The sequence below is a fragment of the Delphinapterus leucas genome, chromosome 21, assembly GCF_059928025.1.
Source record: "Delphinapterus leucas isolate spDelLeu-1000000601 "Yukka" chromosome 21, BTC_Dleu_Yukka2, whole genome shotgun sequence".
Lineage (NCBI taxonomy): Eukaryota > Metazoa > Chordata > Mammalia > Artiodactyla > Monodontidae > Delphinapterus > Delphinapterus leucas.
Genome location: NC_143149.1, coordinates 30023417 through 30048068, shown reverse-complemented (window position 1 = coordinate 30048068; position 24652 = coordinate 30023417). Strand labels below are relative to the sequence as shown.

Below are 24652 nucleotides of genomic sequence, written 5' to 3'. Positions count from 1 at the left end.
CTCCTCTATGTTGATAAAGCCCCAATTCCTCAGGTCAACCCCGGGTTCCCACTTGCCCTGTACTCACGGACAGCTACTGGGCATTTTGCCTGTGTGGCGGGTTCCTTCCCATCCCTGTGAGAGACTCCTTGGGGTGCATCTTCGTATTTATCTATCAAGACCCAGGCTGAAGGTGATATCCCAGGACACAGTTCACCCACCCCACGCGACCAGGGCCCCTGCTCGCTCCCACGATGTGGCTAATCCGTTACGAACAGTGTTAACGGGAGCTGTTCTGTTAGCAGAACCCCAGCTCATAAAGTTTCTGCCAAAGGAATTTCCTCCTAGTGAGGAAGGATATAATTCAACAAACAGGGACCATGCACCTGCACTAGAGGAAAATCGAAGATGAATCACTCATAGTCCTTAACCTCAAGAAGTTTATCAAAGATAACCTTCCATAACGAATACATGGAACGTACGAAGAAATGCTGTGGGAGCCAAGTGACCTTTCTGAGACAGACCAGCAAGGATGGGCAGAATCTCTACAGGACAATGGTGAAGAAAGGCATTTCATATACAAGAAATAAGTGTAGGTATGAGACTCCTAAGGGTAAGCCTGTGCAATGGGTAAAGGGGCACAAAAGGAAATGGCAGACGGGGTCTTCGGAGAAAACATCAGAGCAGAAAAGAGGCCTGGGAGGAAATGTGGAACAGTGCCTGGAACGTTTATTTTACAGACGGGAAACAGACCTGGGTAGGTGGGGAGATAACTCTCACAAAGTCCAGATTTCCACCTGCTTCTCTGGTTTGATGATAGATCATTATTTTTGAAATTCTAAGTATAAAAGCTCCACACCGAACTATGTTGCTAAAGACCTGAGTTTCCAATAATGTTTAATGAAGTCGGGAACACGGTGCCAAGTGCTTCACAATGAAGGTTAAGGCCACAGATACAACCTGGGACCTGGAAAAGGGCCTCGGATTTAGAATGTTCTAAAGAGGAAAACAGCACTAAGCTTCAGCACAGGTTGGTCTAGGCCCTTATGAGAACATGAAGAAGCATTAGTCTTTTTCAATCCACCATGTCTGCAAGCAGGAAAACTTACAATAAATAGTTGAGGGTAACGAAAACCATCTCTTCACACGTTAGCCTTGTGGTTAAAAGACCGTGGAGCCAAGACTGCTGGGAACTCGGACCCTAGTCCACCACTTACTAGACAGGAGACCGTGGCCGAGATCCTTAACTTCTGTCTCACTTTCCCTCTCTGATAATGGGGAAAAGAATGCTGCCTAATATAAAATAGATAAAAAAACAAGGAGCTACTGTATGGCACAGGGAGCTATGTTCAATATCTTGTAATAACCTATAATGGAAAAGAATCTGGAAAAACATATGTAACTGAATCAGTTTGCTGTACACCTGAAACTAAGACAACATTGTAAATCAACTGTACTTCAATTTAAAAAGAAACAAAAAAAAAAAAAAAAAAAAGAACGCTACCTAGTGAGGAGACATGAGTTACTACACGTAAAACACTTAGAACAGTGCCTGCATGTGGAAGCAACTATACCTGTTAGTCATTATTTCTATAAGGGAAACCAGGAGCCCAATAATCCCAACATGGTTCCAGGTCACTACACGTGAAGATGTGGCCAGACTGAAATAATTAGGAAAGAATTCAAGCAGTCTGATACATCAGTGTCTCCGTACATCCTGCCACTCAGATCCATACGTCCCTGGCGCTCCACTGACACCCTTTTGTGTCTCTTCTCCAGGCAAAGAAGTAAAGCACAGACCAGCAGCCTAAACCTATCCATCAAGGGACCCGTTCTCTCATCTCTTTTAAAGTGTCTCCTGCCCCGGGCTTCCAGGCATTTCTATGCTTATGTACGTAAAAAAGATGAAGATTTGCTTCCATACCTGCTTCTGAGGATGAAAACGCATGATTTATGGCAGACACGGGAACATTGGAACATTCAAAGTACTCCAGGTCGTCCTCTGGCTCACCTTTCCCCTCGGCCCCAATGGGTTTCTGACCAGATGACGTGGACGCCAGCTTCTCCTCGTCGGTAGCATGGCCATCCCTGTTAGAAATGTCTGAAATCTGGGAGATCACTGCTCCTTCATCCTGGGAAAGGCAACAGATGAGATGCTACCATTTAGGAGGGCAAGCAGTGGGGAAAGCGACATCTCAGGAAGAGCAAAGCAGCCGCCATTCCATATGGATGTTCTCCACGAATCTGGGTACCAACCAAGGAAGCAAGCTGCAGCCCCTCAACCATGGAAGGTTGTATTTTCTAGGGCCTACCTTCTGTAATTCACACCTGAGGTTTAAAAAATTAAGCTTTTCTAGCCTAAATTTATAAGCAAGAAGTTGAAGTGGCTGAAGAAAATAGTTTTCATACATTTTGCTCATATGGATAGATCCTAGACTTTTCTGGAAAATTTATGCACCCCACTGTATTTTCAGGTGACATCTAAAAACCTTTCACTACGAGCTTAAGTAGTCACAAAGGCTATAATATCTGCTACATATTATTTGTTTGCTTGTTTACTTATCTCTCCTTCCAGTTTTATTGAGATATAATTGACATAACAGCACTGTGTAACTTTAAGAGGTACAGCATAATGATATGACTTACGTACATCATGAAATTATCACAGTAAGTTTGGAGAACATCCATCCTCTCACACAGATACAAAAGAAAAGAAAAAAATTTTATTATATTTTAAATACCGACTTGGCTTATTAATTCAATTTAGTTACTCTAGTGATTTGATACTTTACCATCTGTTTAAAATCGAACATGAATAAGCCCTTTAATAGTCAGAAATTTACGTCATTCCTTTTCCTCTCTGAATTTGCATTTCCTTGCTACTTCCATCAAGAAATTATCCCAAAGAAATGCATTTGCTTTCAAGTTTTTTTAAAGTTCTCCTATTACATTTGTTCAAAAAAATTTAAAAAACCTTTTTTTAACAACCATAAGTCTCCGTTAACATTTTTTCTTCTGGAGGGTTATCACTACAATTACAAAGGCACTATTTATTCTAAAAGTTTTACAATGTTTGGTAAGTACAATCAAACACAGAAGTAAAATTTTTAAAAAATGGAAATCGATTACAATATTTTGTTGCACCAATTTTAAAAATCTTTTACAATGCAATATGTGTTATTTTTCTGGAGCAAATCAAACGTAAATTTTTCATAGCTCTTGCTGCCTCTGCTTTAGCAGCATTTGAAGGTGGACACTTCATACATTTGTAATAGATGAAGAATAAATCAAATTACAAATCTTTTTTTTTTTTTAATCTTAAACCACGTAACAAGTTTTTGGTCCAAATTGTGTAAGATAAGTTAAACTTAAAATGCAATGACCGTATTTCTGTAATCATGGTTACGCTGGAATAAAGTTTTAAAAAGGAAAAAAAAAAAAAGGACTTCATTGCAATCAAATGGGTCCGGGTTTTCTTTTGTTTGCTTGTTTGTGTGTGTGTGTGTGTGTGTGTGTGTGTTTCCCAATTAATTATATAGTCATGGACAAATATTTATTGCTAGAATGAAACAAAGGTGAGCATCAATTTGATTCCTGTTTTCCATTTTTATAATTATAGTCAAGAAGCCAGAAGACTTAATAATACAAATAAATAGGTGAAACAGAACGAAGTTTGTAACAGAAATGTCTCAGTTCTTTGAACCCCTTTCCAAATTTTGTTCCAAAAAATTCTATCATCAATAATTATCTTTTTTTTTTCCTTTTGGGCCATGTCGTGTTGCATGGGGGATCTTAATTCCCCAACCAGGGATCGAGCCCGAGCCCCCTGCAGTGGAAGCGTGGAGTCCTAACCACTGGACCACCGGGGAAGTCCAAATAATTATCTTTTTAATTGAGATATAACTGACATATATCACTGTGTCAAAAATTATTTTTAATAATCTATCAGCTGACAATTCAGGTTCTCCTAACTTGCTAAAAGCAATGAACTGGAAAACCATCTGACTTTAAAAATATACTATCCAGTCACTGGAGTCAATCACCTTCTCATAACTTAACACCAGTATTTCAAATTCCCTCTTTGGTGCCCAGAGGTTTCACACCCAGTGGTGATGCACCCTAGTAAGTTTGAGAACGGGTGAGAGGGAACTTTATCACAAAAAAGTGGGAAAAGGGTAGCTGTGAAGGAACGGTTCCCTTATCTTCAGAGCCCTTTCTCAGATCAGCTTAGCAAGTCAAGGATTTGGGAATTGGTCTCCTTAAAGCTGAGTACTCAGATCCCCACTGGAAAATCTTCATTCATCACCACTCTGATGAGGAACACAGACTTACCTGAGAACACCCATCCAAAGCAAGAGACTGGGCTTCGTATTTCTTCACCTTACAGCCACTCCTGGGAAAAAAACAAACAGAACACCGGGCCGGTTTGGAATCACACTGACAACCTCCAAGCTGTGAGATGGTGCAGACAGCGGTGTGTGCAGACACAAGCCAAAGCGCACAGCCCCACGCAAGTCACGCGTCCACGCGTCAGAGATGGGAACAAACACCTTCCCGCCTCTGAATCCTCTCCCGAGAGGCAGGGCAAGCAAAGAACTGTAACTCAGTGACCTCCTCACTTGCTTCTGCGGGTAGCTAAACACCAGCACTCGGGCCCCTACGGCTTGTAACTGCGCGCCAGCAGCCACCAACAGCTCTTCCGAGAGCAGCCCCAGTACCTGGAGACGGTCGGGTCATCTGATCCGCGCTCACTTGGCTTTGATAAGTCACCAGAAAAATTACCACGCCGGACCACATTCTTTAAAAATTCTTTATTGCGCTAAAAGCCACAGAAGTCTGGGAAGACAGCTCCAGACCTGCGTGCTCACAGAGGAGGACTGTGGGCAACAGAAAGGATGAAAATAAAAATGTCTGAGCAAACTGTTACCATTCCTCTTAAGTAGCGAGATGGAAAACGAACGTCACGGCCGGAACTGGGGAAGCTCAAACCGCCCGCTTTGTTTAAACTAGCACGTAATTTGTGATCTGAAGACTATCCAGATTCTGTTCTTTTGTAATGAACTTAGAATTTACAGCACCGCCGCTCTGACCACACCCCACCCCCAACCAAAACTGCAAGTTCTTCTCGTTTTGCGGGGCAAAAACAAAGACCAGCATGGATGGCTACCAGAAGAGGGACCACCGCCTCGGTAGTCTCTGCTTGTCTTCCCTAACGCCTGAGTGTCACCCCTGCCACCAAACTCAGGTTGAGCTGACTCGGTAAAATGTATTTCCTGCTCCAAGGCGGCAGCCTTATCCTATCAAAAAAGTCAGTTGTTCCTGACATGAAACAGCAGAGCAGTTCCTCAAGCCGCTGCGGGGATGAGAGTAGGGCCAAGCCAGCACGCAGCATCACAGCGCCGCACGAGGCGTGTGTCAAGCCGGGGACGCAAGCTCTCGCACCTGAGGTGGGAGGGCCCCATCTCCAAGCCTTTGGGTACAGATGGCAAGGCTAATAAGCTGGCTCAAGAAGTAGCAAATGAAATGCAAAAAAATCATCAGAAGATCCAACTCAGAAAGGGAAGCCAACATGCTATGGAGAGACGGTCCGGGGAGGGTAGGGGAGGAACTGCCAAGGGCCCCAGGGAGAGCCAGAAACAGGAGTACTTACAACAGAAAACAGAGAAATTTCACTTGTTCAGTAGTCCTGATGCACCAACAAAATTAGAGACGGGAAAGAGACAGACGGAGAAAAAAATCATGTAAAGCCTGGAATATTTATCTCTAGTCTGGCAGACATAAAGGTTGCAAAGTTCTTTCTATGAGGTGAGACGTGAATTAAAAATGTCATACTCATGAATGTTACCACTGGTGAGTGAATGATTCTCAGTAGTAAGAGAGTGATAGAAACGCTCGGAAATGTCACACGGTCAAATTTATGGATGAAAAGTAAACTTTCAAATATTTGTAAATGTAAAAAAACGGCATTACTGCCGAGTATGTTTACTCTTAAATGTCTAGTCATCCAGATTAAAGGCAATCAATGCATGAATGAAAATATAATTGAAAATGCATCTGCTTATATCTCCGGTAGGTGTATATTACTGAGAAACTCCAAGCGATTTTACATAATTTATCTTATTTGACCCACAAAAATCCCAATCATAGGATGATGTCTCTAGTTTACAGAAGAAGGATCTGAGATGCCAATTACGTCATCTTTTAAGAAGTCACACAAGGGCTTCCCTGGTGGGGCAGTGGTTGAGAGTCCGCCTGCCGATGCAGGGGACATGGGTTCGTGCCCCGGTCTGGGAAGATCCCACATGCCGCGGAGCGGCTGGGCCCGTGGGCCATGGCCGCTGAGCCTGCGCGTCCGGAGCCTGTGCTCCGCAACGGGAGAGGCCACAACAGTGAGAGGCCCGCGTACCGCAAAAAAAAAAAAAAAAAAAAACAGAACAGGAGGAAAATGCTAGCAGGTGAGGGTGGTAGGACTGGGAGAGGGTGCTTCTTGCTACTGAAAACAAGATGTAGGATAAACTTCCCTCCCTTTGGTCCCACTTTAGTCTCATGTAACATGAATTCACTGGCTACACACCTTCAACAGCAACTGAAAGGGAGGCTCCCAATGACCCCTTATCAACCCTGATAGGCAGGACTGCCCATAATTAGGGGACCCCAGGTTAGGAAGAATCCAGGCAAAGACCTGGCCATCGTGTCCCCCGGGCATCGTCTAGACACAGGTAACTAACCTGAACCACAGAAAACCACCTTGAGGTCACCTGATCAATAATATTTTTCAGCAACCATTTAACTGTGTGTCTATAATCAAAGAACAGATCAAGAACTATTAATGACATTTTATTCCCTTTAGACGTCCTGGGGAATATTCTGGGGCTGCTGAAGAATCCGTTCCTGCAGTGCTCAAGCTTCTTGGTCCTCATACTTTCTGCTCTTTAACCCTTTTTCTCTGATGCCAATCACCACACCATCTAGTGTTTTTCTTTACATCACATTAACGCTGAAAAGCATTCTGCCAATACAACTGTGGTGACAATGAGAAACATGGTACTTCTTCTCACCCTCCCTTTTCATATTTCATCCACCATGTCACTGGCCCTTTTTTTTTTTTTTTTTAAATACTTTATTTATTTAATTTGGCCACACCACACGTCTTGTGGGATCTCAGTTCCCTGACCAGGGATCAAACCTGGGCCACAGCAGTGAAAGCATGAAAGCGCCAAGTCCTAACCACTGGACCGCCAGGGAATTCCTCATTGGCCCTTCTTTATATCTAATTCTTAGTAAAATGTCACAGGGTCATGAAGATACCAACAGATTGTCATCGACTCAAGTTTTGTGATAAGGTCACCCTGTAACAAGTTTAACCTGAAATGTGACGTGGAATTATGGCCTGGGGGTGACCACTCCGAGAGAACTCTGAGGACCTTGCAAAAGTGGCTCCAGATTTCCCGGGAGAAGGGCGGTTGGTGGCGAGAGGGATCTCACACAACGAAGACTAACAGCCTAATTTAGTCAGATTTAGGCAATTGTTTAAAATAGTCTTGATTCTTTTTGGAAACTCACCTCCTTTCTGAAAGAGCCAGAAGCTTTACCAGGAGACATAAGAATTCTAACTTTTAGTGGTAGGTTTGTTTCCAACAAAAATCACAGCTTTCTGTTCAAGTGAAAAGACTTCTGTAAGACCCTTTCCCACGTGTTACTGATACTACACAGTTTACCTGCAGCCCTGGTACTCTTGTTTCATCCACAGAGAAGCTGAAGAAGATGGCTAGCACTGACACCTGAATTCTGTATATAAAACGATTCCCGACAGCTCAGATAGGATTTCTGAAAACCATCAAATCTCTACCTGCCTAGCCCATGACATTCTTTTTTCTTTTTTAATAGGAAAAAAGTACCCAAGGTGGGGTGAAAAAGAACTCAGCTGAATAAACTGAGGATTCAGAAGCAAAGCAGACATCTAAAAAGGAAACCTCAGGTATCTCTGATTCCACACCAGAGTTAGGCAAAACAGTGAAGACTGCAGTCCGAGGTTAGGTTACGAGCTTTGCGTCTACCCCGGGGCACCTTCACCCAAACCAAAAGCAGTGGCCGCCAAACTCACAGAGAGGACCCAGAACACAAGGCCCACGCCCATCTCACTCACGTTATCAAACGCGACTTTGCCTTCTTGGGTGATTCTAAGATTTCACTAATATGACTACCGGCGGAAGAACCAAAGTCACTGCTCGTTAAAGTCATAGCGGGTTTAAAGGGATCCATGGATTCGTCAAAGTGATCTGGGTCAAAGCGGTAGGAGCCCTGAGTCGAGAGCAGGGGCGAGCGCTGCAGCGGGGAGTGGCCCCCAAAGGGCCCGAAGTCGGGGCTCTCCCCGGGACAGGGGCGGGGACCCGGCTCTGAGGACGCCCCTGCCCCCGGGGCGCCTGCTGGCTCCCCGGCGCCGTCTTTCTGAACCTTGGGTGTCACCCTGCTGCCCAGTTTCCGGCCGGGTTTCCTCGGGAGGGCTTTCCTGGACTCCACAGTCTCCACGTCTTCCGTGAAGTCAAACTCCAGTTTCAGAGGGGAGCCCCTCACGGCCTCCGGCAGCTCAGTCCCTGAGTCGTGGGTGTCTCCGCCGGGGGCACACAGTGTCTCCCTCACGTCGGGGGGACACTTCTGGCTCCTGTCACCTCCTAGCAGGGCAGGGGTGGCGGCGTTCCCAGCCTCTCCGTCAGAACCGGACTGGCGGTCCACCCGGGGAAGACGCGCGCCCTCCGGGGCGGGGTGGGCTTCGGAGATCCCGCCGCCTGCCGCCTTCTTCCTCGGGGGGACGGGCCTGGGCTCCCGCAGCCTGCTTCTGCTGGCCCCGGGCTCCGGACACGGGCTTCCCGCCTCCGGGTCGGCTTCCGCCGAGGCCTCCAGCGTGGACCCCATGGCGCCCTCGGTCATTGCCTGGTCCTCGGCGGCGCCCGGCGCGCGGGGGCAGGGCCCGGCCCGGCCTAGGGCCGCAGCCACGCAGCCATGAGCCGCTGCTGGGCCAGGCTGCCCCCGGGGCGCCGTGGAATTCTTGGTTTCTACGGAAAACGGCCTCACGACAGAGATTTTGCTCACATCGTGTTCAGGTTCTTCTCTGAAACCCTTGACTGAGTAAGACTCAGCAGTGTGCTGAGCTGCCTCGTTTTCTGAGGGTCTAGAACCAGCCTCGGGCGACCATTTTTCAACCACTTCTGCTACCAGCTGTTCGTCCACTTCTTGTGAGTCTAAAACAAAACACAAAAGCCGCCTGTTAACAAATTACCTTTTCAGCATTGGTGACTATTCTCCACTAGCTGAAGCCGCACAAACGGCAAGCTCTGCCCTCTTTGCTTGTACGAAGCATCCCCTAAGGTTCCGCAACGACGGCGGCATGGCCTGACGGCGGACGGCTGGTACTACACTCTAAAGCGAGTCTTCCCAGCCCAAACGCTGTGTGTGTGCTATCCAAGTCACACGAATAACAATTATACCGAACAGAGCTATTCAGGAAATGGCTAAATAGATCGTGGGCCCTCTGCAAAGCAAATTAATATGATGTTAAAATTCCGCAGGTTAAAACAACTGGTCTGGGGCTTCCCTGGTGGCGCAGTGGTTGAGAATCTGCCTGCTAATGCAGGGGACACGGGTTCGAGCCCTGGTCTGGGAGGATCCCACATGCTGCGGAGCAACTAGGCCCGTGAGCCACAACTACTGAGCCTGCGCGTCTGGAGCCTGTGCTCCGCAACAAGAGGCCGCGATAGTGAGAGGCCCGCACACCGCTATGAAGAGTGGCCTCCGCTTGCCACAACTAGAGAAAGCCCTCGCACAGAAACGAAGACCCAACACAGCAAAAATAAATAAATTAATTTTAAAAAAAACAAAAAACAAAACAACAACAACTGGTCTGGAAGAAACTTAGGATGCAGACAACTCAGGTAACAGGGATCTCACCTGGCACGGACACGGTTCCCAGGCACTGCCTGAGAGTTTCAGGGTCCGGATTTTATGCAGTAAGCGGGTTTTAATCTCTGGATGTTAAGTATTCCCTCTTCCCCAGAATAGAGTTTAAATAACTGGACTGGTTTAAAATTAAATGAAAAAGTCATCACGGCCTGCTCAGAATAACTTCTCTGTACACTTAAAAATGGAAAGAGCCAAATAAAAAAACTAATTAGAAAAAGCAGAGATAGAAAAGTGGCTTTATAAACAAACAGCCCTTATTTTACTAAAACACAAATCATAAAACAATAAAGTTACTTCTTCTTTAGAAGCTTCGTCTCTAAGCTGGCCAGGAATCTTCTCAAATCATTTGTGAAAACGAAAGATCCTTTTTAATTGGGGTTTTATAAGGAGAAACTCTGCAATCAGGAAGGTGTAAATGAAGGTATTTCTTTAAAGCACAAACTAAGATAGTGCTTTCCTGACATATATCTGAAACGATAATAGAGTAGCAGCAAAAACTGAGTAAACTGGTTATTATCATAGTATCTCATGATTTAAGGGAAACTCAGAGATGACCATCTAATCCTACTTCTTGACCGTAATCCTAATCCAGGATCAAAGAACTAAGCATCACTGGGAGAGTTTTTTTAAAGCACTCACACATCTTTTTACACGATTCCTTTATGGCTGGAATTGGGCAGCGGTTTACAAACTATTCTGCACAGATGCTTCAGATATTCTAACCAATGTCCAATATGTCTTGTTCTTAAAGATATATTTAACTATTATTAATACTGTAATTTTTTAAAAAGTTCTCAACACATGATACCTGGGATTTAACATACTTCAGAAGGATATTTTTTAAAAAGAGAAAGCAAATGTGGCAAAATCTTGATAACTGTTGAATCCAGGGATGGGTATATAGGAGTTTCCATTGCACTATTTTCTCTATCGTATACTCTTGAAACCTTTCAAAATAAAAAAATTTAAAACAACTGCATTTCACACAGAATTTTAACGAGAACGTTTTAAAGTGTACTGACAAGTTCACTTGTGTGTGTACAGACTCTCTATTCTCTCTCCATATATTTGAGCTGTGATGCAGGTGTTATTGACTGTTTCTCTGTGCTGATGGCGGGCAGGAGGGTAGACAAGCAACAGTGAAAACACAGCATCAAAACCCCAGGGCTGCAAAAATCTACATGCAACAGGCTCAGTTAGAAGCCAGGCTGGGTCTGGGCACACCTGCTCACACCCTAGCATCAGCTGGTTGAATACAATCTAATCTTGATTATACCAAAGTATAGACAGTTACCGCTTATTTTACGTAAGCCACAGAGAGCGCTGAAGCAGGGGTGGATCGAAATCAGATTTACGTTCTCAACAGCTCTCTCCAGTTGAAATGTGGAAGGAGGTCAAAATGGAACAAACAGAACCGCTAGCATGTTATTCTGGGGCTTCGACTAGGGCGGTGCTAATGGACAGGAAGAGAAGTGCACAGTAACTGAGAAAATGAGGTGAAATTTGATAAGGCTTGATGATAGGCTGGATGTAGGACTGTAGGAGAAGGAGGCATCAAAGATGACTCGTACGTTTTCAGCTCATGGAATGAGAGGATGGTTTTACTGTTCAACGAGGTTCAGGGGTACCAGCCGAAGAGCTCGGGGCTGTCGGGCTAGGGTGGGGAGGTTGGCCCTGGACACCGAGAGCTGTCTGGAACTCTGAAGCAGAGATGCTGAGTAGGAAGTAAGTAGCGCAGACAGATCTGGGCTGCAACTAGTACTTGACCTAACTGAAGCCACGATATACGTGAGACTGACTACCTTCGAAGTCACACTGGATACTACTTAACTGTAAGGTATCTCCCTGCTACATTGCATCTTTGAGCCTTAGCATATTTTATTCTAAAATTTTAAAGAGAGATTGATTATCTTTCTTTCAAAAAGAAGTTACCTAAAAAGGATTAATTTAAAATGAAAGTTGAAGTTTAACCATCTTTGTAAATTAAAAGAGTATTATTAATCACAACATCATAGTTATATAAGAAAGTGCCCAAACATTTTAGAGATGCATACTGAAATATCTGTGACGTGATACCCTGGAACTTGTTTTAAAAATACTAAAGCAGGGCTTCCCTGGTGGCGCAGTGGTTGAGAGTCCGCCTGCCGATGCAGGGGACGCGGGTTCGTGACCCGGTCCGGGAAGATCCCACATGCCGCGGAGCGGCTGGGCCCATGAGCCATGGCCGCTGAGCCTGCGTGTCCGGAGCCTGTGGTCCGCAACGGGAGAGGCCACAACAGTGAGAGGCCCGTGTACCGCAAAAAAAAAAAAACAAAAAAAAACCACGAAAGCAGCAAAACAAAAGAAAAAGAAGGTCACAGTGGGGACAAACCTGGGCAAATGGGGGCAATGATTTAACCTGGGCAGTGGGCACACACAGGTTCTACCGCAGGACATTGGAAGCTGATGACAATCAAAGAAAAACTGTCTTTTGTTACAGAATTGCTCTCCCAACCTCTCCTTGCCATTGACTTCTAAACATTTACTGCCAGTCTCCCACGTGGGAGCCCTGGGCACTGATACCCGAGTCCTCTGTGTTCTTCCCCCAGAGGCTTGTGATAAGTTAAGGGGAAAGGGTGAGGCGAGGACAGTGTGTCCAGCCCAGCGGCCCTTTCCCTCTTGGGACTTTTGTCTCCCTTTCCTGATTCCTTCACCAACAATCCCACACCTCCCAGAGACCGAGGGGAGACCTATGGAGTCACCCTTCGCTTACTCTCTCCTAGCTTTCAATTTCTGCCCTCATCGCCTCCATTAGAAAAGGGCAGGGCCTTCCCACCTTCCTCCACCTCCACCCATTCCTCTAGACCCTTCTCCTTCCCCATCTCTACCGGCTGCAGAGGAGCGAGGGATGGAAAAGGAGCCCGCCCGGCAACTTGGGGACACCTGCAGCTCTGCTGTACCCTAAAGCGTGCCACCCAGCAAGTGGGAGGGGGAAGGAAAACGAGCACCCTTCACCTGAATTCGGCCCCCCAGCCTGAGCAGAAGACCCCTGCCCAGGCATTTCTTGGCCAGCTCTGGCCAGGTACCAGGTCAGTAAACCTGCCCAGTCCTACGCCCACTCCCTGCAGACCCTACCCTGGTCTAGCATCTTCAGTCACCAGGAGAAAGCACTGACGGGCAGGAGTGTGGGGAGGGCTTCTCATTGACTTAAACCAGTTTGGGGGAATTCCCTGGCGGTCCAGTGGTTAGGGCTTGGCGCTTTCACTGCTGTGGCCTGGGTTCGATCCCTGGTCAGGGAACTAAGATCCCGCAAGCCGCGTGGCGTGGCCAAAAAAAACAAAATAAAAATAAAAATAAACCAGTCTGGGGAGTTTGGGAAAATGTAAAACAAGGAAAAAACCAAACTCCTCACCTAACTGGAAAAGGTACCTCAGAGTAAGATTTTATTTGCATTTACACCCTCCGTCAGCAAGTGTGCCAATACCAGGCGACCCCACATACCCCGGGCTGCCCTACAACAGACGCTAAAGGCAAGCATGGCACCACAGGTAACTTTCAGGAAGAAGTAAAACACCCAAAATGTCTGCAAGCTCTGGTTAAGAGCTCTAACCTCGGTCCCCGTCTGAGAGCGCTGTTATATAACTAACCTCCCTCTAAGCCATCCTTCCGCTTTTACACAAATCCTGCATTCCATCAGAACCTTCCTCCAGCGCGCTGATAGGCTCTCTCCCTGGATTGAGTCTATTGAGTCTGGATGATTCTGACAAGCACAGCACTGCCTGGCAGCTTGGTGAACACAGACAGAGAGGTGATCAGCAGATGAATTCAAAGCAAACACAGAGGAAATCCAAAAATAGACCAACATTTCCACTTCTGCCACGTCTGCTGCTGTTAATGAAACTCTGCCTTTCAACGGGCAGCCTCTGCTAGATCTAAAACGTCGTGTGACGCACGCACGGGTGCTCTAACACAGATACCTTATATGCTTTTTTTAGACTATTCTCCTGTAAAAAGAGATTTTTCCCTCCTTCTTTATAATATTTGTAAAAGAAAAGGCACAGAACACCCCAATTCTAAAGACTGAGGTAACAGCTTGACCTTCTGCTTTGTACTCCGGTATGCTGAAAATATACTGGGTTAAAATACAAGTGTATGAAAAACCTTAGCAGAGGGGAAATGCCATGAACACAAAATATTTCTGACACTCAGAAATGTATTCAGCTCACATACACTGAGAACCTGCTCAGCTGGCTGTTTCCACGTGGATAACCTCATCTGAGAGGAGATAAAACAGCAACCACTTGGAAGACATTGTATATTAACACTGCAGATTTGGCATTTTTCTCAAATATGCTTGACATTTCCCCCCCTCAGATTTTAACTTTTTGGTGAAACGTTGTCTGCAAGCTCCTTTTAGACCTGCCCATCACTTCCTCTCCTGCAGCTACAAGAGGCCTCTTTTATGGGTTTTAAAATACTGGACATGTGGGACTTCCCTGGTGGTCCAGTGGTCAAGACTCTGTGCTTCCACTGCAGGGGGTGCGGGTTCAATCCCTGGTCAGGGAACTAAGATCCTGCATGCCTTGCGGTGCAGCCAAACAACAAAAAAACCAAAACAACAAAAAACAAAAAACCACACAAATAAACACTGGACCTGTAAAGTGACAAAGCTGCCAATATTTGAACAGGCCTCCTGTATCTCTCTCTCACACACACACAAACCCTGGCCTCCTTCTAACCTCAAAATCTGATCTGAACAGTATATCTCACAACCAAGTCTGAGATGCAACGCCTGACTCTGAGGCTAAAACAAAAATCTCTGAACCAATACATGAAAATGAATGTCTTTGCAATAATTCAGGAAGAAGGGTTCTAAGGTAAAATTTCAGAGGGTCCATGAAGCCCCAGAAACTCAATGAAAAATTACATTAGAGCCTTCTCCAGGGGAGAAAATCCATGGCCTTCTCCAAAGTCTGGCCTTAGAAACCACCAGGCAGGGACTTCCCTGGTGGCTCAGTGGTTGAGAGTCCGCCTGCCAATGCAGGAGACACGGGTTCAAGCTCCGGTCCGGGAAGATCCCACGTGCCACAGAGCAACGGGGCCCACATGCCACAACTACTGAGCCCGCACTCAAGAGCCCGCGTGCCACAGCTACTGAAGTCCTCATGCCTGGAGCCCGTGTTCCACAACAAGAGAAGCCACCACAACGCAACCAAAAATAAATAAATAAATTTTTAAAATACATTTTAAAAAAATAGCTATTTTTAAAAAAAAAGAAAGGAAAAGAAACCACCGGGTGGCAGACTGCATTTGGGGGCCACGTTTAGGGTCCTCAAAGGGCTCCTCTCATTACTTGATAGTTAAAACTTCAATTCCCCCTCAATCACCACACCGGGGTTTAAAAACTCTTACGCTACTGCGGGAAAAAAATCCTAACGTCAAAAAACAAAGCTCACCACCTCCGAGAACATTCCAAGGGAATGCTGCAAGTGCTGTTTTAAGCAATTTTAAGTGTGGACTAAACGTCTGAGAGGGAACACGCACCAAAACACAAATTTAAATCGTCTGTTTAAACAGGATTCAGTCACGGGCTCCGTACCCGTTGACACTGAGATGGGACTGAAGGGTGGTGGATGGCCAGGCCCTAAGGGGCCCCAAACGTCCAGTGAAAGCTGGTGGCGTGGTCCCGGCGGGGCACTGGTGTGGAAGGGAGGGACGCTTGGACAGACCACCCCGTGGGAAATCAGACCTGGGGGGATGCTCTCCTTCTCTGGAGGGTGGCTTGGGCTCTGCTGGGCAGAGGGCAGCGTAAGGTGAAGAGGCAGCCAACACCTGGCCTGAGCCCGCAGGCCCTTCTCCACGCTCCGCTCCACATGGAGCTCAGCTTAAAGGCGCCCCTGGCCTCTGGTAACGGCCAGATGCTGGAACGACCTTCCCTCGGAGGGAGCGTGTAACAAAACCCATGTAATCAAAGGAGAATTAAGGAAAACGTACACAGAGAACCTCACGTCTCAGGGGCTTCACGAACCAGAGGTGGTGGAGCCTCCACCAGACCATGAACGTCCTCCCTGTTTCCCACTTAAAACGACACCGTCCCTGGTGCCTGCCACTGAACAACTGAAGTCAGGAATGAATTCTACAGTTCATTCATAAAAAGCAAGCAATTTAAAAAAATGGCCAAGGGGCTTCCCTGCTGGCGCAGTGGTTAAGAATCCACCTGCCAACGCAGGGGACACGGGTTCGAGCCCTCGTCTGGGAAGATCCCACATGCTGCAGAGCAACTAAGTCCCTGTGCCACAACTACTGAGCCTGTGCTCTAGAGCCCGTGAGCCACAACTACTGAGCTCACGTGCCACAACTACTGAAGCCCACGTGCCTAAAGCCCGTGCTCCACAAGAGAAGCCACTGCAATGAATAGTCCCCACTCACGGCAACTAGAGAAAGCCCACGCACAGCAACAAACACCCAACGCGGCCAAAAATAAATTAATTTAAAAAAGAAAATGGGGCTTCCCTGGTGGCGCAGTGGTTGAGAGTCCGCCTGCCGATGCAGGGGACACGGGTTCGTGCCCCGGTCCGGGAAGATCCCACGTGCCGCGGCGGCTGGGCCTGTGAGCCATGGCCGCTGAGCCTGCGCATCCGGAGCCTGTGCTCCGCAACGGGAGAGGCCACAACAGTGAGAGGCCCGTGTACCGCAAAAAGAAAAAAAAAAGAAAAAAAGAAAATGGCCAAAACACATTTGAAACAGACTCGCTTTCACACAGTTAATAAACCGGATACTGTTTTTAACCCATCAGATTTGTAAAAATTAAAATACTGATGATGCTCAGTTAACAGCGGCCAGGCAAGCGGGCCAGTCGGCCCTCTCACACGTGTGGGAAAGCGTATGCGGGATCCTTCAGGAAGTGCTTATCTCATGATTTCCTCGGCTAGGCGTTTATTTTAATTATGCTCACAAAGAGGGCCAAGCACACACATGTACAAGGGTGAGGATGTTCCCACCCACTTTGGCGGCTATTATAGAGCACCAGAGGGGACTGACAGATCATTTAATGTGCAACATTGACACGGGAATACTATTGATATCTGGGTATCAAAAAACACGCAGACTTGTATGTGCTGAAATGGGAGGGTTTCCAAGACACGTCAGGTGGAAAGAGCAAGGGGAAGAAGGGTGCACAAGGTATGAGACCTTCTTCAGTTTAGACATATAAAGACAAAAGCCTTACAGATGGAAGGGGAAATTACCGCTGACCGACTGCCTTGGGGGAAAGTGGAAAGAAGCTTTCTGTGCCGTTAGAATTTTCTAACAAAGAAAAGGGAAAGGAGGGTAGTGGGCACACATACAGTGGAAGGATGGGCCCTCTTCATTCTCTTTAAACTTTTTTTAAAAAAGAATAAATACATAACCTGAATCAGGTTTTTAGACCTAATGTCCGGTTTGCAGGAAATGAGGGAATAGATAAATCCAAAAGATGGGACAAGCATACAGAAAATGGCCCCTCTTGTCAAACAGAATGCGGTAGGAAAAAAAAGTGGTGTGGGAATGGAGGGAATCGATGAATACATTAAAACAGACCAAAAAGACTGTTCTACCAAATGCAGTATGTGATTTTGCTTGGATCCAATGTTAAAGGCATTCTGAGGAGAACTGGGGAAGCCTGATTAAACACGGCCTGGGTTAGATAACATTAATTAGGTTAATTTTATTAGTTATGATTATGGTCTTATGGTTAACAGGAAAAATGTCCTTATGTTTTAGAGATGCACACTTAAATATTTAGGGAACACGTCTCATAAATACTTCAAAAAAAAGAAGCAAACATGCCAAAATGTTGATTGCTATAACTGGGTGATATGCATATGGAGATTCATTATACTCTTCTATTACTGTATGCCTAGGTTTTTCATAAGAATAAAAAAACAATATCTAGAAAAAACTCTGGAATGATGTACATGAATTTTTTTAACACCTCATCCCTTGAATTGGGACTATGTCTGTTTTCTTTTTCTTTTTCTCTTATTTGCTTATCTAGATTTTCTACTTTCTGTCTACAATGAATATTATTTCGATGATTTTCCAGAGCTATGTACAACGATACCTATTTCTAGAGAGTTCAAGACAAGTTCCCTTCCTTCCCAGGCACCCTTCGTCTCCCGCCCCCAAGCACAACGCAGAGGAACAGAAGCCCCGATCCCCTTTGATCCCACCAAAGCCAGTACCTTGATGCACTTGACCACTTTCCAAACTTGGTTTCAGAAAATGACCTACAGACACAGCCTGTCACAGAAGGGTAAGAGGTAACTTAACACAATGCCGGTGCACAACGCAACCAGACGAAACGTTTCTCCAAGAAGCGAAGCAGAAAGCGTAAGCAAAGTCTGGCTGCATCAGCAAGTGTAAAATTGGCTAGCAAACGGCAGACGGTTTAAGACAGAAATGGAACAACACAGGCTGTAGGAAAAGAGCATGAGGTATGCTGGCTGTGCAGTGGTGGAGGATGCATACATGAGTGCCTGACAGAAAGATGGAAGGACAGATATTCCCGTGGTGGAAACGGATGCATCTAGTGCAGTGATTTGAAAATGCCCCTGAATCAAATCACTTAGGGAGCTCTGAAACAAACAGATCCTTGGGTGTTAGCCCAGAGGCCCCTTATTTAGTTGGTCCTGTGAAGGGCCCAGGCACTTTTAAAAAGATGATTCTAGGGCTTCCCTGGTGGCGCAGTGGTTGGGAGTCCGCCTGCCGATGCAGGGGACACGGGTTCGTGCCCCGGTCCGGGAAGATCCCACATGCCGTGGAGCGGCTGGGCCCGTGAGCCATGGCCGCTGAGCCTGCGCGTCCGGAGCCTGTGCTCCGCAACGGGAGAGGCCACAACAGTGAGAGGCCCGCGTACTGCAAAAACAAAACAAAACAAAAAGATGATTCTAACATGCAGAGTGGGACTGAGGGCAGTGCTGTCCAACGGAACTTTCTATCAGGATGAGAACATCCTATTATCTGAGCTGTGTGATAAGACAGCCACCAGTTCTTTGTGGCTACTGAGAACTTGCAATGTGACAGTGTGACGGAGGAAATGAACGCTCAATTTCATTCGATTTTGGTTAAACAGGCACGGGTGGCGACAGGCTACCTTACTGGACAAAGCAGGTTTCTAGGGGATGCCATGAAACACCTGAATCACACAACTCCACAGCCGTACACACCTAACCATTTCCCCCTGGAGAGAAGTCTCAGTGTCGTTAAGCCTTCTGGTGTCCTGAGAACAGCAACTTCAAAAATGAAGCGAATGCAAACAGCAAACCTGGGACAGCTCGGAGCATGCGTGTGGGCACCTGCACTCACCTCTCCTGCTTCGTGTTTCTCCTTCACACTTAGCAGCACCCCTCCCCCACCTTCCAGTCTAAAAGATCCATTCACTGGTTAAACTAATGACAGAAGCACTGAAGTCACGCTACATGTCACGTAATTTTTGAGGGTTTTCAAATTTCTTTGTCATTATAATTATTGCTGGGTGAATATTTTCGTGTACATATCTTCATACTAGAAGATGTGACACAATAAAAATGGCCTCTGTCCAAGGTCTCTGGCACAGAGCTCCTAAAACCCCCAGAATTTTCCTGGGTGACACGAGTGTCCTGTTATTGATAACAAGCCCCTTTGATCACACCTGCGTTTAATGAGGTGTCTCAGGGTGCGGGTCCCAGATAGCGTCCAGATGGGGCTGGTCACCAGAAAGACCCAACTCGTGGTTAGAGGGTGGCAACGTTCAGGGGCTGGAGATCAGTCGGGTTATAAAAAATCTTGAACAGTGAGATTCACGGGGCTCCCAGGTTGGTGGACCCACAGAGGTGCTGGAGGGATGACAGGCCTGGACAAGACGTACCCGGTCCCCTGCATCTCTTCCATTCGGCTGTTCCTGAGTTGCATCCTTTACAATAAAGCAGTAAACATATTTTCCTGAGTTCTGTGAGTCACTGTAGTAGAGAAGCTGAGAGGGTTTGTAGGATCCCCCAAATCTGTAGCCAAGTTGGGCAGAAGTGTGGGACCTGGGATGCACCTGATGCCTCAGGTGAGGGCAGCCTTGAGGGACTGAGCCCTTATATCTCTGGAGTCTGACGCTAACTCTGGGTAGTTACTGTCAGACTAAGATTGAACTGTAGGACACTCAGTTGTTGTATCAACCACACACAGAATTGGTATTTGAAAAGACACCACATATTTGGCGTCAAAAAAAACCCCAAACCCTCTCAGCTACAAGTGCTATTTACATTGTCACATTTTCATGTATCCTAATAAGCTACAGGTTGACCATGGACAGTAGATAAATACAGTCTTATCTAATAGCAAGATAAAGGTTCTGCCTCCGTGTGATGGAAGAAGCAGCTTGATTCACAATTACCCAAGGCTGATGATCTTCACAAGGGAAACGGGGCAAATTCGCACAAAACCAGATGCTCCAAGATGTCCAGCAGGGGTACCCATCCCCGCATCCTCCAGAAAAAAAAACAGAGAAAAAGTTTCCCCATGGTACTGTTTAACTTCCTGGTTACTAGCTGTCTGACTCCAGTTCAATGATTAAAATAAAAACAACATATTGTGGTACCACGTTAAAAATTGTGTTTGAAGTAGTTAGTGACATTAAAAGATGTTGGCTATATATTATTAGAGAAACCAATTTCTAGAAAACACTGGGACCCAGAGCCTTGACCTCACTTCCAGAATAACTTACCCAGAGACTGTTTATCGTGCAATGATTTTCGTGCAATAAACCTTAGACAAGTATTACATTATCCCCCAGTGTTACAGATATATAAACAAATGACTAATATTAAGCCAATTCTCCCATCCCGAGGCCCAGAATCCTTCTTACTAAGCATAAAGATCTCTTCTTACCCAAACCTAATCCCCTCTTACCCATTTCTCTGTCTCCATTTCAACACAGGACTGCGGCTCCAAGCCCACCCAGCCCCACCTCTCCTTCTCTTCCCAAGACACAAGGGTGGAATTTATTTTTTGTTAAGGGCTGTTTTTAAAGGGCCTCCCTCCTGAAAAATTCTTCACAATTACACTACTGTTGTAACTGTGCTTGGTGCTCCAGATATATTACTTTAAGGTGTTCCTTAAGCCCATGTTACAGATGAAGAAACCATGGCCCAGAGAGGTTAGAACAGATGGAGCGAGGGAGCAGGAGGGAGGAGGGGGCGTGGAGCCTGGTCTGGGGCACAGGAAGGTCATGGATCAACCATGCTACACAGTCCCCCAGTTAATTCTAGAGCCGCCGGCATTCACCTCATTTCTCTTCGCTCCTGGGATGACCCTGAGAAAACCCAAATGGGGTCACAAGCCCAGGAAGAAAGGTTCTGGGGTGGAGGTTCAATGCTATGGTAGGACACAATCAAGTATATCGCTCTACATTGCTACATCCATGGAGGGGTGGGCATCTGAGTCAAGATGGAAGCAGGGGACAGTCCGTATCTAGGAACAAACCACCGTGCCATGCTTCTGAGAGCTCACAAGTGAGGTACAGAACCCACGTGACCAAGCTGGGCTAGATATCCAAGCAGGTGGGACTAGGGAGTTCCCTGGCAGTCCAGTGGTTAGGACTCCGGTGCTCTCACTGTCGAGGGCCCAGGTTCAATCCCTGGTTCGGGAACTAAGCCACGTGGCGCAGCCAAAAGACAAAACAAACAGATGGAACTGTTCCTCCCTCACTGCTCCATTCTGTCCTCATGGTGGGGGGTGCCCGATCTCACAGTGATCCACAAACGTGGAGGGTCCAGCGATGACAAAAGTTTTACAAATGTACTGCTGTGAGCCAAGCTGACTGTCAGCCACAGTACTAAGAAATCCTACATGCAGACCCAAACCAGACGCTCCATGTCCGCACTCCCTAATCAGTTTAAACCCTCCGCTTCATCGGGACTTGAAGCCCTAAAGTCGAATCATAAAATTATGTCTAAGATAATCATCTAACCAACCAACCACAGGCCCTATGACCTGCAGCATATGCTGCGCTGGGCATGAAGGGGCCACAAAATCAGCACGCGGGGCTTATAATCCAGTGAAGGAGAGGAGAGCCACATTCCAAGACCCTTCGGAGACACTCAAGGGTTGAATCGTGAGGAAGTTACTACCACCTTCTCACGTGACAGCCACCTCACGTGTTCTTACAGAGAAAACCACCACTGCTTGACCTCTGGTCTTCCTGCATCACCGACTTCTCTTCCCTTTCTAAATGGGTTATTTCCTCTTTGAATGTGCCTCCATATTTAGCAAGAGAACTTTCTAGAAGCACTAAAGTTAACTCTTTATTTTTGAAAGCCAGGTAGGTTGTATTTTATAAAAAATATTTATTTAGTTATTTGGCTGCACCGGGTCTTAGTTGCAGCATGCGGGAACTTTAGCTGCGGCATGTGGGATCTTAGTCGGGGCATGCAGGATTTAGTTCTCCGACCAGGGATCGAACCCAGGCCCCCTGCATTGGGAGTGCGGAGTCTTAACCACTGCACCCCCAGGGGAGTCCCAGTTGTATTTTAAAAGGACCTTTGTTGTTGACTTAGAAGCAAGCTGGGCAGCGACAAGGAGGGACCTATAGATTGTCATACTGAGTGAAGTCAGTCAGACAGAGAAAGACAAATATCATATGATATCGCTTATACGCGGAATCTAAAAAAAAAAATGAACCTATTTACAAAACAGAAATAGAGTCACAGATGTAGAAAACAAACTTATGTTTACCAAGGGAGTCAAAGGGGTAATATATTGGGAGACTGGGATCGACATATACATACTACTATGTACAAAATAGATAACTAATAAGGACCTGCTGTATAGCACAGGGAAATCTACTCAATACTCTGTAATGACCTATATGGGAAAAGAATCTAAAAAAGAATGGATATATGTATATGTATAACTGATTCACTTTGCTGTACAGCAGAAACTAACACAACATTGTAAATCAACTATACTCCAATAAAAGTTAATTTAAAAAATAAATTAATTTAAAAAAAACAAGCAAGTTGGGAGGAGGTAAGAAGAACGAATGTAGTGCATCTAAGGTATGGGCTACGGGAGAGGTGAAGACATCAGTGACTAGACCAGACTCAGCATTCTTCCTCACAAAGGAAAGGAAACAGGTGCTCTCGGGTCTAGGCAGGAGCTGGATGGGTCAGAGCCTGACGCTGATGTCCTAATGGGGCACTGATGCCCTCTGACCCTGAAAGTGTACGACCTATGTTCTGCTACCCCTCAAGAAACAGGTAGACAGGCCCCCAAACCACTTCCCCCTCCAACCCATCTTAGTTCATATTCCTTTGGTAACAAGGGACACAATCTCTCCCTTGAAATGCAAATCACAAAGGGGAAATGTAGTACAAACATTAAACTGCAGACAGTGGTACCCTGGGTATGTTTTCCTAGAACTAAGAATTTAGAACAAATAAAATACTTTGCAGTCATATGATCTTCAAAGCACTTCCACACATATTACCTAACTTGATCTTCAAATCAACCCTGTGAAAAAGGCATAGCAGGGCTTATTAATTCCATTTAAAATCAAGAAAATGACACTATGAATAACTGTATGGTAACAAATTTGATAACTTAGATAAAATACACAAATTCCTAAAAAGACACAAGCGACTGAAACTGACTCAAGAGGAAACAGAAAATCTGAATAGATCTAGGACAAGTAAAGAGATTGAACTGGTAAATTAAAAACTCCCCCTGCCCACACACACAAAAAGACCGGGACCAGACTGGTGAATTCCACCAAGTATTTAAAGAAGAATTAACATCAATTGTTCCCAAACTTCAAAAAGCTATAGAAGGAGGAAACACTTCCCAATTCATTCTATAAGGTCAATATTACCCTGATGCCAAAACCAAACAAAGATATCACCAAAAATACCAAACCGAAAAACTACAGACCAGTATTTCTTCTTATTGAAAATCAATGCGAAAATCCTCAAAATACTAGCAAACCAAGTCCACCAACGTATAAAAAGGCGTGATTCACCCCAGGAATGCAAGGTTGGTTGAACATCTGAAAATCATTTAGTGTAATATACCACAGCAATAGAATGGAAGACAAAACCCACATGATCATCTCAATATACACAGGAAAAAAACTGACAAAATCCAACATCCTTTCACGATTAAAAAAAAAACAAAACTCAACAAACTGGGAATAAAAAGGAACTTCCTCAATTTGATAAAATACATCTCTGAAAAATCCACAGCTAATGTCATATTTAATAGTAAAAGACTGAATGTTTTTACCCTAAGATCAAGAAAAAGACAGGAATGTCAGCTCTCACCACCTCTATTCAAAATTGTACTAGAAATTCTAGCCAGGTCAATTAGGCAAGAGAAAGAACAAAAATGCATCCAGATTGAAAAGGAAAAGTAAAACTATCTGTATTTGCAGATGACCCAATTTTTTGTACAGAAAGTTCTGAGGAATCCACCAAAAATTATTATAATAAGTGAATTCAGCAAGGCTGCAGGATACAAGATCAATACGCAAATGTCAATTGTATTTCTATACACTTGCAATGAAAAGTCCAAAAACAAAATTATGAGAACAATTCCATTTATAGTAGTATCAAAAAGAATAAAATACTTAGAAGTAAATTTAACAAAAGAAGTGCACGATGTGTACTGTAAAAACTACAAAGCAGTATTTGAAGAAATTAAAGAAGATCTAAATAAATGGAAAGGCATCCTATGT

The 24652-nt window shown here is 45.4% G+C and overlaps 1 protein-coding gene across 4 annotated transcripts in view; it reads right to left on the bottom strand.

Annotated features, from left to right (window-relative positions):
- Positions 1–24652, bottom strand: part of TACC1 (transforming acidic coiled-coil containing protein 1) — a 59345-nt gene that overhangs the window by 20751 nt on the left and 13942 nt on the right. The window contains exons 3-5 of one of the 4 annotated variants that reach the window (XM_022571251.3): positions 8126–9218; positions 4312–4372; positions 1904–2111 (exon numbers count right to left, since the gene is read on the bottom strand). In XM_022571251.3, the coding sequence (XP_022426959.2) occupies positions 1904–2111; positions 4312–4372; positions 8126–9218 (1362 nt within the window). The remainder of the gene's footprint in view (positions 1–1903; positions 2112–4311; positions 4373–8125; positions 9219–24652) is intronic. The other 3 variants (XM_022571254.3, XM_022571256.3, XM_022571257.3) reach the window with 3 other exon arrangements.